The 17,190-nt window shown below is 43.4% G+C and overlaps 1 protein-coding gene across 1 annotated transcript in view; it reads right to left on the reverse strand.

The window, feature by feature from the left end:
* The window catches only part of msh2 (mutS homolog 2 (E. coli)), a 71,403-nt gene that overhangs the window by 46,803 nt on the left and 7,410 nt on the right, over positions 1-17,190 (reverse strand). The window contains exons 5-6 of the mRNA XM_067988763.1: positions 16,874-17,023; positions 12,974-13,107 (exon numbers count right to left, since the gene is read on the reverse strand). Coding sequence (XP_067844864.1) covers positions 12,974-13,107; positions 16,874-17,023 — 284 coding nt within the window. The remainder of the gene's footprint in view (positions 1-12,973; positions 13,108-16,873; positions 17,024-17,190) is intronic.

The raw sequence follows: 17,190 nt of genomic DNA on the forward strand, positions 1-17,190 counted from the left end.
TGGTCATGCTCTTTCATTCACTAATTATAGTCAGGGGCCCAGAAGACCACAAAGCCCATAAATAGCCTCATAATTAGAGGACCCTGCCCAACACTTCGTTTCTAGCCTCTGGTTAGTGACCTCCCCGCACTGTGCAGGTCTCTGTACAACAAACATGTAGATGATGAAGCACCTGTAGGGCACATCCAAATCCTAATGAGTGTTTCTCAGCCTCCACCAGGAATGGGAGGAACCAAGCCCTGGGGCCCATTTTTGGAGGCTCACTTGTCATCACTGCCTCTCGCCCCCACCCCCAAAATATATCCAAACGATCTCCCAAAATGTGAAAGCCAGAGAGCACCAAAAACATTCACAAAATATGAATATAAACTCTTGAAGCTACAGTAAAAAAAATAAAAGCTGAATAGAGCTGCTCCACAACAGAAGCAGATCCTCCCCGTGACATGGCGCAACAGGTCTAGACAGAAGGAAATGCAAAATGGTAGGCCTCCGGAAAACCAGAAAATCAACAGCATCTTAATATGCAAAAACTGTATTTTCCTGATAGAGCTTGGGGGGGATGGGGACGGGTGTTGTAGTGTGACTTTAATGTCACAGGACATGGGAGTAGTTTGAGGGGGCTACACAAAATGGCTGCCTCCAGGCCACTTTTGCCCAGCAATTCTAAAGCACAAGTAGAATCTACTTCTCGATTGAGCATGCCCAAATTGGCAGTGCAACCACATGACGAGTTCAACAAGTGCATTGTGTGACCAGCTGCCGAAACAGAGCAGCAGCTCTGAAGGGCACAGCAGTTCAAAGGCAGTTACTGTTTAACTACAGGACTGGCAATGCATGAAGAAAGCTTCCACGCCTTAAGTCCTCATCGCCCAGTGCTGCTGAAATAAAATCCAGCTCTAGGTTCTCCGTAAAATTAATACAGCTCCTGGGACATCCCTCACAGAACGTGGAGGCACTCAATCCCGATTTAGCGCAAAGTTATCTGATCTGAGCCAGGATGGCACACAGAGACATTAAAATTAGCTTCTGCTCTCCTAGACTAGTGAGGGCAAAACTCACGATAAAGGAGGGCAGCAGGCATCTATAGAAACATCCTTTGACCTTCAGAAAGAGGGGAGGGGCAGAAAGAGAAAGTACCTTTTAAAAAAAAAAGGCACAGGAATTATCACGCTCACAGTACCCCATATATGAATCTCAGACCGACTATCAAGGAAAAGGTGCTTTTCTGTATTAGTTCACCTAATAGAAGTCATTCTTAATATAATTCCACAAACTAAACTAGCCAGTGTTAAAGGAAGAATTGCGTTACTTTAAAACATTTAATTTTTCTTTCCATTTACTCACTTTACATGACCTTCCTCCAACTTCCAGCTCAAGCACTCTAACATAGTGCTGTTACTAAGATTTCAGCGAACCACAAACAACAACTTGCTTTTATATAGCACCTTAAATGTAGTAAAACATCCCAAGGCACCTCACAGGAGCGATTATCAAATAAAACTGGACAACGAGTCACTTAGGAAGATATTAGGCTAGGTGACCAAAAGCTTGGACAAAGAGGTAGGTTTTAAGGAGCGTCTTAAAAGGAGAGAGGGGTAGAAACGCGGAGAGGCTTAATGAGGGAATTCCAGAGCTTAGGGCCTAGGCAGCTGAAGGCATGGCCGCGTATGGTGGAGCAATGAAAACAAAGACTGAGGTGTCCGATTTTTGTGTCATGAACTGTACAAAATATCCAGAGTATTTGTAGCTTCTGCCCTTCCAGGGTTGCATCTAGACAGAGTATTTGAGCCGTATAACATTAGTGAGGTACTGGTGGTTACAGGTAGTGGCAGGAGCAAGTTGAGATGGCGAATCAAGAGCATCACCCAACACTGGAAGCTCACATATTTGCATATTAAACATACTGACATTACTTTTCCAGTTGTAAACAATTTTACAACACCAAGTTATAGTCCAGCAATTTTATTTTAAATTCACAAGCTTTCGGAGGCTTCCCCCTTCGTCAGGTGAACGATCGTCACATCGTTCACCTGACGAAGGGGGAAGCCTCCGAAAGCTTGTGAATTTAAAATAAAATTGCTGGACTATAACTTGGTGTTGTAAAATTGTTTACAATTGTCAACCCCAGTCCATCACCGGCATCTCCACATCATTACTTTTCCAGGGTAGTGGAAATCTGGATCTCTTCCCCCTGAAAAGGTTGTTGAGGCTAGGTCAACTGAAAATGTCAAAACTGAGATTGATAAATTTTTGTTAGACAAGGGTATTAAGGGTTACAGCACCAAGGCAGGTAGAGAGAGTTAAGATACAGATCAGCCATGATCTAATTGAATGGCGCAACAGGCTTGAGGGGCTCAATGGCCTCCTCCTGTTCCTATGTTCCCATAGTGCACAAGCCTGCTAGTCAAGCCTAGTAACACCAATACAGGCATGTTTCATTCCCTGAAAAAGTCAACACAAAGCAGAAACACGGGTTTGAGATGGTCAACGGGTCGGTTTTTAGCCCAACTTATAGCTTCTACATCACAAGATAAAGCACTATTTCCAGTATCATTCATCTTAAGGCTCATAAGTATTAATCACCAAAAATACAAACAGAAAACTTTGGAAATACACAGTTGACATTCTGGGTGTAGATCTTTCATCAGAACACTGAAATGTTAATTTATCTCATCAGAGACTGATAGACCTGCTGTATTTTTCAGGAATTTTCAATTTTTTTGTTTTTTTTTTAAATTCGTTTTTTTTTCTAATAAAGTATTGATTACTTATTAATCAATACATATGAATAGCTGGGAAGCCAGCAGCAGTTATGGCTGGCTCCACACTGAAGTCTGTTTTTTGTTCTCATAGAAATTAAGACCATCCATAAATGATCCCAATCAGTCAACAGTATCCTTTAATCAGTAATCTCAGGCTCCAGTTTGAAGTGACATTTTTCACCTATAAATGTTCAGTTACATCATTTAAAGGCAAAATTTCTTTCCTTTAACATACTATTTGAGCATTTTATTATTGGGTTCGCACAGCCACCTTGATTTAAAATTCTGATCTAAAAGGATCTTTGCAATGAATAGTGCAAGTTTTTTAAAAAAGGGCAGAAAAATAGTGCAAATTAAGAGGAAAATTAAAACTTCTAATTTTGCAAAATCATTTAAAAGCAGCTGCCGTGATGGCTTCGTGGATTTTGTGATACTGAGCCATACAGAGCAGGAGATCCCAGTTTCGATTCGATCTGGGCCAAGTTAGAATATTAGTGGGAACAACACTTAGCCTCAGTGCCCAGGGCTAAGAAAGGGGAAAAAAGGGTTTCCACAACCAAGGCACCATCCAGTAACCCCTGCTAGAAAGTGCATGTGTGTCAACAAGATCAGGTGAGGTCAGAATCAGCCGAGATGAAATTCAATGGTTAAATACCCGACACTCCGTGTTTACGATCTCTCATCAACGATGGTCACTTTAACCAGTGCCTCTGAAGAAGCCATAAACACCACACCATGAGTCACTGCCCTCAGGAGATGGTAAGGAGGGGGGAAATTGGAAATGGAAACAAAATTTAAAAGCAGGATTTGTCCCAGCATTAAATTGCACATTCAAGATGAAAAATAAATCAATTTCTGTCTTTACATGTACATCAGAAATGTCTTGTTCAAAGGCTATCATTTTTTTTTGGCTTACTTCTTGTGATAAAGATAGGTTTAGGAAATCTTTAACAAGTAGCTACACAATTTAATTTGATATTTCAGAAGACCCAAAAATGAATGCCAAGGAAAAGAAATCTCAAAACAATTTGTTGCCCCAGTTGTAATTTTGAGTTCTTGTTCCTTTGCAGGATGTTTATTAAAATTTCTAATAGTCTAGCAAATAAACTGATACTACAAAAAGTGAACATTGTATTATGAAGTGATACACAGTTTCTTTCAATAAAAATCAAATACATTATGAAGATCCTGCCGCGCACGTGCGATGGGCTGAATGGTCTCCTTCTGTGCTGTATGATTCTATAATTTAACGTACCAAAAATGAGAATCACACTCAAATGACCTGCACAAATACAAATAAGGTACTTTTTGCATGAGGCACTCCTTTAGCGAGAAGATGATGCTTGTGCACTAGTTCCCTGTATTTATTAAAATCAGCTCTCTTATCCCAACAGCAGAGCAGTAGACCGCCAAAATGTCACAGATGTTATTCACCCACGGTCTGAACTAAAGGAGCGTGGCAAGTGCCTTCTTTGAATCTGCGCAGGTGAAGTGAGTGGGACGGCCTCATTTTTTAAAAACTTCGTTCACCTATAATCCGAACTAAGCTAGCACCTATAGGGCACCTAAGTTTTTATGATGCAACAAGCTGCATATTTTCCACTAAAGCTGCTTTTAACGTTGGGTTTAGTAAGGTGCCATGGCCACTGGCGCCTAGGATGGGAGTCTGGTCAATTGCTAACAACTGTAATTCGCTAACAGGCCATCGGACTGGACATCAGTGGCCTTAGTACTTCACTAAACCCAATGCAAAAAAATCAAAAGGATGAATAATAAAGAATCACAGGAGGCGGGCAAAGCTGTACATACAACTGCCACTGCCACTCCGTGGATTCAGTTCACAGCTTTTTGCACAACTGCAACCAAATATAGAACTTACATTTATATAGCATCTTTCATGACCTCAGGACGTCCCAGAGCGCTTTACAGCCAATTAAGTACTTCAGAAGTGTAATCACTGTTGTAATGTGGGAAACACGGCAGCCAATTTGCACGCAGCACAAAATCTAGGCTGACACTCCAGTGCAGTTCTGAGGGATTGCTGTGTGGTCGGAGGGGCCATCAAACCGAGGCCTCGTCTGCCTCTCGGGTGGACGCAAAGGATCCCACGGCACTATTTCGAAGAAGAGCAGGAGTTCTCCCGGGTGTCCTGGCCAATATTTATCACTCAACCAATCACAAACAGATTACCTGGTCATTATCACAATGCTGTTTGTGAGACCTTGTTGTGTACAAACTGTCTGCTGTGTTTCCTACATTACAACAGTGACTACAATTCAAAAAAGCACTTCATTGACTGCAATGGGACATCCTGAGGTTGTGAAAGGCACTATATAAATGCAAGTCTTTCTTTTCCTTTTTTGCCACAAATGCTATCGGTGCCATTCCATCAACCATTGACAAAGGGCAGGCTGGGTGAGTCAGGATTGAACATGTCATTCAAAAGCAAAATATTGCAAATGCTGGAAATCTGAAATAAAAACAGAAAATGCTGGAAATACTCAGCAAGTCAGGCTGCATCTGTGGAGAATGAAACAGAGTTAACGTTTCAGGTCGATGACCTCTCGTCAGAACTGGAAGAAGTTAAAGATCTTTCCAGGTGAAACAGCAATTTACTTGTACTTCTTTCAATTTAGTATACTGTATTCGCTGCTCACGATGCGATCTCCTCTACATTGGGGAGACCAAACGCAGGTTTGGTGATCGCTCTGCTGAACACCTCCGTTCAGTCCGCAAGTGACCCCCCGACCTTCCGGTCGCTTGCCATTTTAATTCTCTGTTTGTCCTCTGCCTCCTATACTGTTTCAATGAAGCTCGACAGAAGCTCGAGGAACAGTACCTCAACTTTCGATTAAATTTTTCGATTCGGCACTTTACCACCTTCCGGATTCAACACTGATTTCAATAACTTCAGATCATAAGCTCTGCTCCCATTTTTTCAGACAAGTGCTGGTTATGGTTCTGCTGTTGCCGTTCACAGGCCCTCTAGATCCATCTTTAGTTTCTTCACTTATCCCATTACCACCCTCCTTGCCTTGCACCATCATCCCTTTTGTCATTTAATCACTCCTGTCCTCCACCCTATCACAGACCTTCCCTTTTGTTCTTTCCTCCTCTCCCCTCTCCCCTCCCCCCTTCCCCCCTACCCCACCTTGCCTGGCTCTGTTCTTGCTTAGAAACTGTTAAATCTTTACTTCTTTCAGTTCTGAAGAAAGATCAGCAACCTGAAACGTTAACTCTGTTTCTTTCTCCACATACGCTGCCTGACCTGCTGGGTATTTCCCGCATTTTCTGTTTTTATTATTGAAGATGTCATTTCCTAGCTTATCAACAGGATTCAACATTTCCTATTCTCACTTTTACTCAACCTAAGCAAAAGAGAAACCAAAATGGAGGGAGGAACACATCACTACACCAATCCTACATAAAATCAAATCTACCATTTCATTCCTACCAGCTCTGTCCCGCCACTCGAGTACAACAGTACTCCCCTCAGTGGGTGCACATTTCTCAGTTCTGCTCCACGTATTCCCCCCTCCCCTGTCCCTTTGCTCGTCCGACATCCAGTCCTGGATGAGACAAAATTTCCTCCAATTAAACATTGGGAAGACCGAAACCATGGTCTTCAACCCCTGCCACAAATTCGATTCCCTAGCAACCAATTCCATCCCCCTTCCCTGGCCACTATCTGAGGCTGAACCAGACTGTTCGTAACCTGGATGTCCTATTTGACCCTCAGCTGAGCTTCTGTCTCCATATCCTCTCTGTCACTCAGACCATCGACTTCCACCTCCGTAACATCACCGGTCTCCACCCCTGCCTCAGCCCATCTGTTGCTAAAACCCTCAACCTTGCCTTTGTTACCTCCAGTCTTGACTATTCCAATGCTCTCCTGCCCAATCTCCCATCTTGCACCCTCCATAAACTTAAGTTCATCCAAAACTCTGCTGCCCATATCCTAAATCGCACCAAGTCCCGTTCACCGATCATCCCTGTGCTCGCTGACCAAAATGGCTCCCGGTCCAGCAACACCTCAATTTTAAATTTATCATCCTCCTGTTCAAATCTCTCCATGGTCTCACCCCTCCCTATCTCTAACATCCTCCAGCCATACAGCCCTCCGAGATCTCTGCACTCCTCCAATTCTGGCCTCTTGTGCATCCCCCCTCCACCTCTTACTTCGTCCCACCATTGGCAGCTATGCCGTACGCCATCTAGGCCCTAAACTTTGGAATTCCCTACGAAAACCCCTCTCTCTCCTCCTTTAAGGCGCTCCTTGACCTATTCTAATGTCTCCTGTGAAGCACCTTAGGAGGTTTTACTATGTTAAAGGTATGATATAAATGCAAGTTGCTGTTGTTGAGCAGTAAAGCTCAGTGCCAGCACCTGAGAACAGTTGAAGCTGGTTCCCTTAATGCAGTCAATGTGAAGGCACAATTTGAAGAGAATTAACCCAACCCTTTGCACGAACTGGTTTTCATGCACGGAAGTAAAGGAGAGGGCTGGTGTGCCACTGTATAGTTCCCTCAGATTCTCAGCTCGTTTTCATAAACAACAAACAAACAACACTGCTGGGGATTCTAGTGTCTAGATGAACCGAATAGGATAGAATCATAGAAGTTTACAACATGGAAACAGGCCGTTCGGCCCAACATGTCCATGTCGCCCAGTTTATACCACTAAGCTAGTCCCAATTGCCTGCACTTGGCCCATATCCCTCTATACCCATCTTACCCATGTAACTGTCCAAATGCTTTTTAAAAGACAAAATTGTACCCGCCTCTACTACTGCCTCTGGCAGCTCGTTCCAGACACTCACCACCCTTTGAGTGAAAAAATTGCCCCTCTGGACCCTTTTGTATCTCTCCCCTCTCACCTTAAATCTATGTCCCCTCGTTATAGACTCCCCTACCTTTGGGAAAAGATTTTGACTATCTACCTTATCTATGCCCCTCATTATTTTATAGACTTCTATAAGATCACCCCTTAACCTCCTACTCTCCAGGGAAAAAAGTCCCAGTCTATCTAACCTCTCCCTATAAGTCAAACCATCAAGTCCCGGTAGCATCCTAGTAAATCTTTTCTGCACTCTTTCTAGTTTAATAATATCCTTTCTATAATAGGGTGACCAGAACTGTACACAGTATTCCAAGTGTGGCCTTACTAATGTCTTGTACAACTTCAACAAGACATCCCAACTCCTGTATTCAATGTTCTGACCAATGAAACCAAGCATGCCGAATGCCTTCTTCACCACCCTATCCACCTGTGACTCCACTTTCAAGGAGCTATGAACCTGTACTCCTAGATCTCTTTGTTCTATAACTCTCCCCAACGCCCTACCATTAACGGAGTAGGTCCTGGCCCGATTCAATCTACCAAAATGCATCAACTCACATTTATCTAAATTAAACTCCATCTGCCATTCATCGGCCCACTGGCCCAATTTATCAAGATCCCGTTGCAATCCTAGATAACCTTCTTCACTGTCCACAATGCCACCAATCTTGGTGTCATCTGCAAACTTACATGCCTCCTAAATTCTCATCCAAATCATTAATGTAAATAACAAATAACAGCGGACCCAGCACCGATCTCTGAGGCACACCGCTGGTCACAGGCCTCCAGTTTGAAAAACAACCCTCTACAACCACCCTCTGTCTTCTGTCGTCAAGCCAATTTTGTATCCAATTGGCTAACTCACCTTGGATCCCGTGAGATTTAACCTTATGTAACAACCTACCATGCGGTACCTTGTCAAAGGCTTTGCTAAAGTCCATAGTTGGAGTAGATCGCTTCAAAGGATAACAAAGTATTTGCTGGAACTTGTAAGCCCACTGACTAATTGCTATCCCAACAGAGCAAGTATTCAAATCCACCAAAACTGCCCACCCATTCTCTGCAGGAAATTGTAGCACCTGAAACCTGTTCGAACTGGTTAGAATAGGAGTGCCTACGTATTCAAAGTTCAGTCATACACCCCTGAGGCAATGTTCCTTTCAGCAGAATGATTACAGGAACCTTTTCATCGCTGCTGATGAATCAACTCAGTGAAATGCTTCACAGTCAAAACACAGAGATAAAGGTCTCATCAAGTTCGTTTGGTTTCAACTGATCAGACTAATAACCACCTTCAACCTCTCCGCCCAGAGAAACAAGACAGCTATAGTTTCTCCGAATCCTTCATGTGATTATTTAAAACATTTCAAAAGGAAACAAGTGAACAGTTATCATTTCTTGTTCAATGGAACAGCAACACAGAGTATTTAGCAAACACGAACAGACGCACAAAAAGCAAAGGAGGACCTGCACGGTGATACAAGGAGGGCCGAGATCCCCCTTTTGCTCAAGTGATTAGTGGCTAAGCAACACGGATCTGAAAAATCCCAGTCTGTGCTACATTAGTGACCCCAGCAGGAGCAACAGTAGGGGCCCTACAATTAGCCTAAGTACTTTGTGGGGGGGGGGGGGGGCAGAATTAGACAAGGCTCTTGCTACTGATCATTATCCAGCAACCCCTGCTGGAAGTGATTAATGGACAGGATTGGGTTTGGCCGTCATGTGCCGCGCCTCTCTCCTCCCCCACCACCAGCGTTAGAGCTGGAGAAAATCGGCAGAAAAACAAAGATGACCACAAAAAGTGCAGCAGACACTTAAACAATGAAGGGCACACACACATCTAATGCACAAGTTAAGTCGGGTAGCACAGCGCATACGCCCAACACACACAATGGAACCCCCACTGTGCTGTTTTGAATGGGCTGGAACTTGGGCCGAGGAATGGCTGCTGGAAAGGAGGGATGCCACAAATGGACAGAGGTGGCAGGCCAGGCCTAATGGCAAGGTCCAGCGTGAATTCTGAACACTGGAGGTAGGGCAAAGTCTGGCTAGGATGAACTTACTAGATAGCTGTTATTCGACCCAATCAGAAGTGTGCGTCAAATTCTTTGCAACATAAACATATTTTAATTGCAATACTTGCTGTGAAGCGCCTTGGGACAATTTACTACGTTAAAGGCAACATACAAATGCAATTAACAAGACTGTTAATTACATAACTAGTGGCTATCTGTGGTGATGCTCAAGTCAGATGATACGCTTGTTTTAGAAAGGCAAGAATGATATAGTAAAATAGAACTATGTTAATTTAAGGCTACAAAGTCTCAGTTGTAAATGGAGGCTTATTCAGAGTTTAATTGTTGTTTGTTCAGGGAAACTGTAGCAATTTGCCCAGTTTCAGGTCAAAGATGACAAGATTGGTTCAGAAGCAACCGGCATTTTAAGATTGTGCTGTATATGTAACTATGGTCAGTCATCCTCTGAACTATCTTCTCATTTCTTCTAATCTCCAAACATACCGTCCTACACGGTATTCCTCCATACACTGTGTGCGGAACTCCTCATTTCTTCAGTATTCCCTTCCTGCTACACATCAGGCTTTTTAAATCCCAAGATGTGCATCATCCAGCCAGTAGCTCCCGATTTATCTGCCCTTTTTTGCTCCTCAGTCTTAGTGGTGCAGGCTCCATTTGACTTGCTTTGGTTTCTCAATTAAGTCTGTATTATGTCCGTTGATCTTGTAGCAATAAAGATGCTACAATCAGCCAGAGCAGCCTTTAGCTAAGGAAGTGCAAATCAACCAGAGTTCCTGCTCCCAATTCCTACCTAGTGGTTCCCGCTGGAAAGTGCATGCACATGGATTCTTGAGGGGGGACAGACTGCATTCAGATATGATACACTCCAAGGCCAAAGTGCCTGCTGATAATCACTGTCTAGGCTCGCACTTGAAGAATGGTGACTCAGGTAAAGTACAATACCAATATCCATGAACTTTAACCCAGCAAGAGAAGGAGAGGAGAGGAAAGACTAAGCTTTAATAAAGTTTAGTATCGTACTAAAAACAGAAAATGCTGGAAAAGCTAAGCAAGTGAGGCAGCATCTGCGGAGAAAAAAAGAGTTAACGTTTCAGGTCGAAGACCTTTTGTCAGAACTGGAAGATATTGAAGAGTTAAAGTTTTTAAGCAAGTTCTTTGAGGAACAGCATCTCATCTCTCGTTTAGGCACTTTACAACCTTCCGGACTCAACAATGATTTCAATAACTTCAGACCATAACTGCTACTCCCATTTATCTATTTATTTGGACTGCAGCTGCTAGTTATGGTTCTGCTGTTGCCATTTACAGCTCCTCGAGACCAATCTTTTGTTTCTTAACTTGTCCCATTACCACCCTCCTTGCCTTACACCATCATCCCTTTTGTCATTTAATCACTCCTGCCCTCCACCCTATCACAGACCCTTCCTTTTGTTCTTTCCTCCCTTCCCGTCCCCTCCCTTTCCCCAGCTCTGTATTTGCTTAAAAACTTTAACATCTTCCAGTTCTGATGAAAGGTCTTAGTCTTGAAACATTAACTCTGTTTCTTTCTCCACAGATGCTGCCTGACTTGCTGAGCTTTTCCGGCATTTTCTGTTTTTATTTCAGATTTCCAGCATCCGCAGTATTTTGCTTTTGATTTAGTATCGTACACAATGTTGTATATAAAGAAAGCCACAGGGTGATTCAGCTATTCACAGTTCTGAAAGCAACAGGTCATATAATTTCTAAAACCCTGGGAAACAAAACCCTCCTCTGCAAACAAAATACAGTGTAAGGGTAAGAAGTGGCAACAAGCCATTTAGTACTTCAAGAGAAACACTGAATATACAGCCAGCTTCTGCACAACTGCAATACAGAACCTTAAAGAAAAGACAAGCCATGCCGTTTGATATTTATTTTTCTCAACTTCTATTCTAAACTGCCACATTCGCAATTTCTGCCACGTTTCTGTGGAGCGGCTTACAGGTATGCAGCATAACAGCGAGCATGCAAGGGGGTGGGAAGAGAGGTCACTGATGCTCAGTTAACTAATTTCTGTCAAAGTAGCAGTCGTGCACTTCAATTGGTCTCAGCACCTCCGAGCTAGGAAAGAGACAGAGGTGGAGCGGAATAATCAGCCAGGATTCCCTGATCCCAATTCACATCTAGTGACCTTGCTGGAAAGTGCATTTGTGTGAACACTGAGAACAGAATTGGGTTCAACTGTGATGCCCTTCATAGCCTGCTGACACCTGCTGCTTAAATTTGCACGTGAAAGATGGCCTCGTGAAATACCAAGAGCTGTCAAGAGAAGAAAACCAGAACAACAAAGCAGTCATTCTCACAGATAATGTTCCTTTACTGGATTATGTTTGCTTCAATTCATAAAAAAACACAAATCTAGGGAATGGTCAAGTACTCCCAAATTATTTTATTAACGTATTCGATATCCAACCTTTAGTGCATGTTTAGCTTGTAAAAGGAAACAGCAGTGGTGCCACCTGGCCATCCAGCTCAATCAGATCCTACACTGAACTGTGTACTTTGGTAGCATAGAGGGTTAACTACTGGCGCAATGAAGGTCTCAAACCAGCAACACTTGAACTGTTAGTTCTAACACTGGTTACAAGTTAATAGAGGGAGATGGTACCATGTTACATTACTCAGCTCAATTTGCCTCTGCATCATTAATTGCTGTTAATAGAAATCTGTCTTAAATGGGAATAACTTTTATTGTTCAATCATTCCCGAACACTGCCTCTAAGATTTTATTGACAACAGCACGAACGTACTTTGCAAGCGACTGAAATGACACGCCAATTGGTGATTTCCCACATTGAGTCTACCGCTGCGAATGTAGTGACAAGTTTGTTATTTTTCTTTCCTCTCGATTATCAGACTAGATGATTTTTCAACTCGCAGCTCTTAACCACTATTGCAAAGCACACTAAATAAGGTAGATCATACTCCCAGAGGTTCAGTGGTTATACGTACATCCCTTAGTGGAACTAAGCCATGAAGACCACCAAGATCCCAGGCATGAGTTAGCAGACCTCAGCTGCTGTGGTCATAGGGGCAATACAATTGGCTTCAATTGTTTGGCCGAGGGAAGAAAAGTTAGCCAGGGATCTTGCCTCTGGTCGCTGGCCAGTGACCCCATACTGAAAAGTACAGTGTGTTGACAGCCGAGAGGGGATCAGGCTCGGGTGAGAATCCCCCCCTCCACCCACACCTTTGTCGAATAGTCTAATGACCATAATCTCTGGGCTGGGGCAAAGAATGCCCATTTGGGCAAGCTAACACAGTACAGCCATTGCTTATAGGACTACAGAGAATTTTTTTTTTAAAAAGGCCTACCTCTCCTCAATCCTGTTCTTGTCCATCAGTGGTTGTTTGATCCACTGGTTGACAAGGCGCTGTCCCTGAGGGGTCTTGCATTTGTTCAGTAAACCGGCCAGTGACTGCGTATTGCTGACATCTTCTGATGAGCCCTAGACGAAAAGAACATTGCAGGTCATACTCGCATCATCCCAATTGTTTTGTGGCAGTTCACCACCATTACATTGTATTCATAACAGCAACAGTACAACGTTTTGTTAAACAGAGATCTATTCGATCATCTTGGATCACTGTCAATATAATGAACAATTTTACAACACCAAGTTATAGTCCAGCAATTTTATTTTAAATTCACAAGCTTTCGGAGGCTTCCTCCTTCGTCAGGTAAATGTTCAGGAGCTCCTTGAAGCCTACGCATTTATACATATAGAACAATACATGGTGTTTACAGACTGCCCCTGCAACTGCCCGTTGCCAAGGCAATCACCGTGTTCAGACAGAGAGGTGTCACCTGCAGAACCCCCGAATACACATTCAACAAAAAAACAAACAGGAAAAAAAAACAGAGAGAGGCAGAGACATCCGGAAGGCAGAGAAAGCCAGCAAATGACCCATTATATTAAAAACAGATAACATTTGTTCGCTGGTGGGGTAACGTGTAGCGTGACATGAACCCAAGATCCCGGTTGAGGCCGTCCTCATGGGTGCGGAACTTGGCTATCAATTTCTGCTCGACGATTTTGCGTTGTCGTGTGTCTCGAAGGCCGCCTTGGAGTACGCTTACCCGAAGGTCGGTGGATGAATGTCCATGACTGCTGAAGTGTTCCCCGACTGGGAGGGAACCCTCCTGTTTGGCGATTGTTGCAGGAAAGGATGCCCCAGAGCATGGTACATTGGCGAGACCATGCAGACGCTGCGACAACGGATGAACGGACACCGCGCAACAATCGCCAAACAGGAGGGTTCCCTCCCAGTCGGTATCTCAGCCAAGCCGGTAGATGGAAGATCTACTACTGGTAGCAGGATATCCTAGTTGCAGGAAAGGAGTGAAGGAAATCTATCAGGCATAAAAAAGCCTATTAAAGGCAGAGTTCAGTGTGCTTTTCCTTAACTCCTCCCTAACTGATATTTTGTATTATGTATACATCCACTCTTTTACTTGCCTCTTCTGCAACACATCAGGCCACACAGAGCAGGGAGCAATTACTATGCTACTACGGAAAGAGCTGGGGAATGGGACTAATTGGATAGCTCTTTCAAAGAGCCAGCACAGGCACGATGGGGCGCATGGCCTCCTTCTGTGCTGTACCATACTATGAATAAATCACAAGGGTCTTGTGACATCAACTTTGAAAACATTCAAATATGATTACTTCCCAAAGTTTTTGTATTTCTGGAGGAGGGGTGGGAAAAAGAAAGGAAAAGAGGGGAGAAAAAGAGAAACAGAAAGCGTACAAAAATAAATGGAAAAAAAGGAAGTAATTTGATCATGACATGTGGTAAGTGTAGTATGCTTGGGAGGAGCAGGTGAGATTGGACCTGAAGGGTTCTCAAAATTCCCACATTTTTCATATCATCAACGAGGATATGACTTTTGGACTTTTATGGCAGAGGACCCAACTGCTGGGTTAAATGTGGATCACTGCAGACAAGAGGTTAGGCCCATGTGGGCCTGGGACTGGACATGCCCGGGCTTGTTGGGTGCAGTGCATTCTTCCCTTTAAAACAATCAACCCAGAGAAAGACTTCAGCTTACACGAAACTAAAGCCCATCAAAACCTTGCATAAATTATCGCTACTAACTACTAAAAGCATCGTTCACCTTTTCACATCGTTCACCTGAGGAAGGAGAAAGCCTCCGAAAGCTTGTGAATTTAAAATAAAATTGTTTACAACTACTAAAAGCAGGAAGGTAGCAATCAATGCAATTATGCAAACCCATCAATACAATGGCTTTCAGTTCAAGACTAGTTACGGGGACAGGAAGCCAACAATCACCTGAAAAAGCCCACTGTAATCAGACAAAGAACTAACCTTGTTTTGGATTCAGATAAGAAATTCGAAAAAACAGTATAACTGGGCCACCAGTTACGAAGCACAGGGGGGTTGGTTTTGGAGCAGGTTCTAAGCAGTTCAGTTTTAAACAGCAGTTTTGGAGCAGCAACAAGGCAACTGCAGCCCTCCACGAAGATCGCCCACCCACAACTGCGCCGTACCGCACCAACAGACTCTATCCAACTGAAGAACCTTCGCAGATTCCAGACCAGGACCACGTGGGGACGGCAGGGCCCAGAGGACACAAAGAGCGTACCCCAAAACTGCAACCAGCTTACCTGGCTGGATTTCGAACTGTCAAGGAACCCTGGTTTGGTGAGCATGATCCCTGACCTCTCCTAGTTCAATTTAGTTAGGTTTTGGGGGTGGGACAAGGGTAAGGGGATTAGTAGGGTGATTTTCCCTCGTTATGCCGTGTGTTCCCCATTCTTAACTAAGTGTACTTTGTATGTCTGTATAATCTCAGTGTTATCCTAATGTTATAAGTTCATTTGTGACTTCAATAAACCCAGTTTCTTTTCTTGTACCAAAACCAGTTGTCTGCTGCACTTTGTCACAACCCCCAAATAAGTCCAAGGTCTAGAACCCAGGGAGTGGGAGCGATTCGGACCGCTCAGAAGTCAGAGGTGAAGCTGACACACACCACCACCCCCTACAGACCTATGGTTTCCCACCACTGGGGGTTTCTTCACCTCATGTCTGGGTCTGTTGTAAACTAATCGATAGAGATTGATTGCCATGATTAGTCAACAACTTCATTATTGTTGTATCGTGCAAGTACCAGGATGGTAGACGACAAACTAGATGGACCTTGGTCTTTTTCCAATCTATCAATTTCTATGTTCCAGGGATTGTAGAGACAAAAATTTTGAAATCATTCAACAAGTGGTCGGCTGCATGAGGGGGAAAGGACTGGAAGTTGCTGTGGAAGGATGACCTAAATGGGTCAAATATCCTCCCTCATCTGCACTTATTGTGATAAACAATGGAGAGTTACCATATAGAGAAGGACCCAGCTTTGCACTTACAATTTCTCTATATTCTGAAGTGCTAATCAAAACTGTTCTACAGAGTGTGCTATAAGCAGAGGCACCCTGTTTCCCCACAGAGAGGATTGGAGGGGGGGGGGGGGGGGGGGGGAGGGAAAAGAGAAAAAAAGAGACACAGAAAAAAGATCCCCATGCTACTCTCAAGCACAATGCAGACTTTCAGGATATCACCATGCACTCACCCATGTAAAGTGCACTGAGGGAGATCTAAGAAGGGGGAAGGGGAGAAAATACCATGGGGAATAAAATAGGAAGTCTTACGCTCCCACCTCTCTCATACAAAAATACGTACCAGCTGTGATTCAGTCTGAGGCATAATCTCAGGAATATGTTAATTTAACATGGAATTTTAGCATATATACTTACCCTGATTGGAATCATGTACAAATAACTGTCCTCCTTCCCCAATTCAGTTGCACCAAAAATTACAGGGCTCCACAAAGAGCCTTGTGCATATTAATTCCAGTAGAGCACATTTGCTCCTCACAATGGTGGCTGTGCTTCTGTAAGGTTTATAGTGCTAATACACTAGTGTGGGATTTTCTTTCCTGCTGAGTAACTTTTAACACAATGTGCAAAGTACTGAACATTAATTCCTCATACTTACCCTAATGCTAAAGTTCCCCTTTAGTAAACCACTGGAACCATGAACTACCATCACAGGACATGGTCTGAACCACTGAGCTGTTATAACTGTGACTTTCTCCATAGCAGCTACAGGCTAATGTGCTGGAATCTTCTCCTCTCCTCCCTCTAAATGAGAAGAGTTGCCTTCAAATTGACAGGTACAAAGGATCAGACCCAGCAATCTCACCTGAAAAAGGTTGAGTGCACTGACTGCTGCATTGTCCAGCCTCATATACTGGTTCAGGTCAAAGGTCATAAGCTCATATTGGCCAAAGCTTGTTTTGTCAGAAAGGAGCTCCAAATATTTGATCACAGCAGAAACAGAAGACATGGCGACCTTTTAAAATTGAAAAAAAACTGCATTAGTCATGTAGTCACTATTACTGTATGTAAAGATGCACTAACCACAATTAAAGCTATGTGCTATCAACTACATGCAAGATCAATCCTTGAAGGAGCCTATCATATGCAACTTAGCAGTAATGTGTAGGTTTCAGCCTACTT

The sequence above is a fragment of the Heptranchias perlo genome, chromosome 8 (assembly GCF_035084215.1).
Source record: "Heptranchias perlo isolate sHepPer1 chromosome 8, sHepPer1.hap1, whole genome shotgun sequence".
In the NCBI taxonomy this organism is placed as follows: Eukaryota; Metazoa; Chordata; class Chondrichthyes; order Hexanchiformes; family Hexanchidae; genus Heptranchias; species Heptranchias perlo.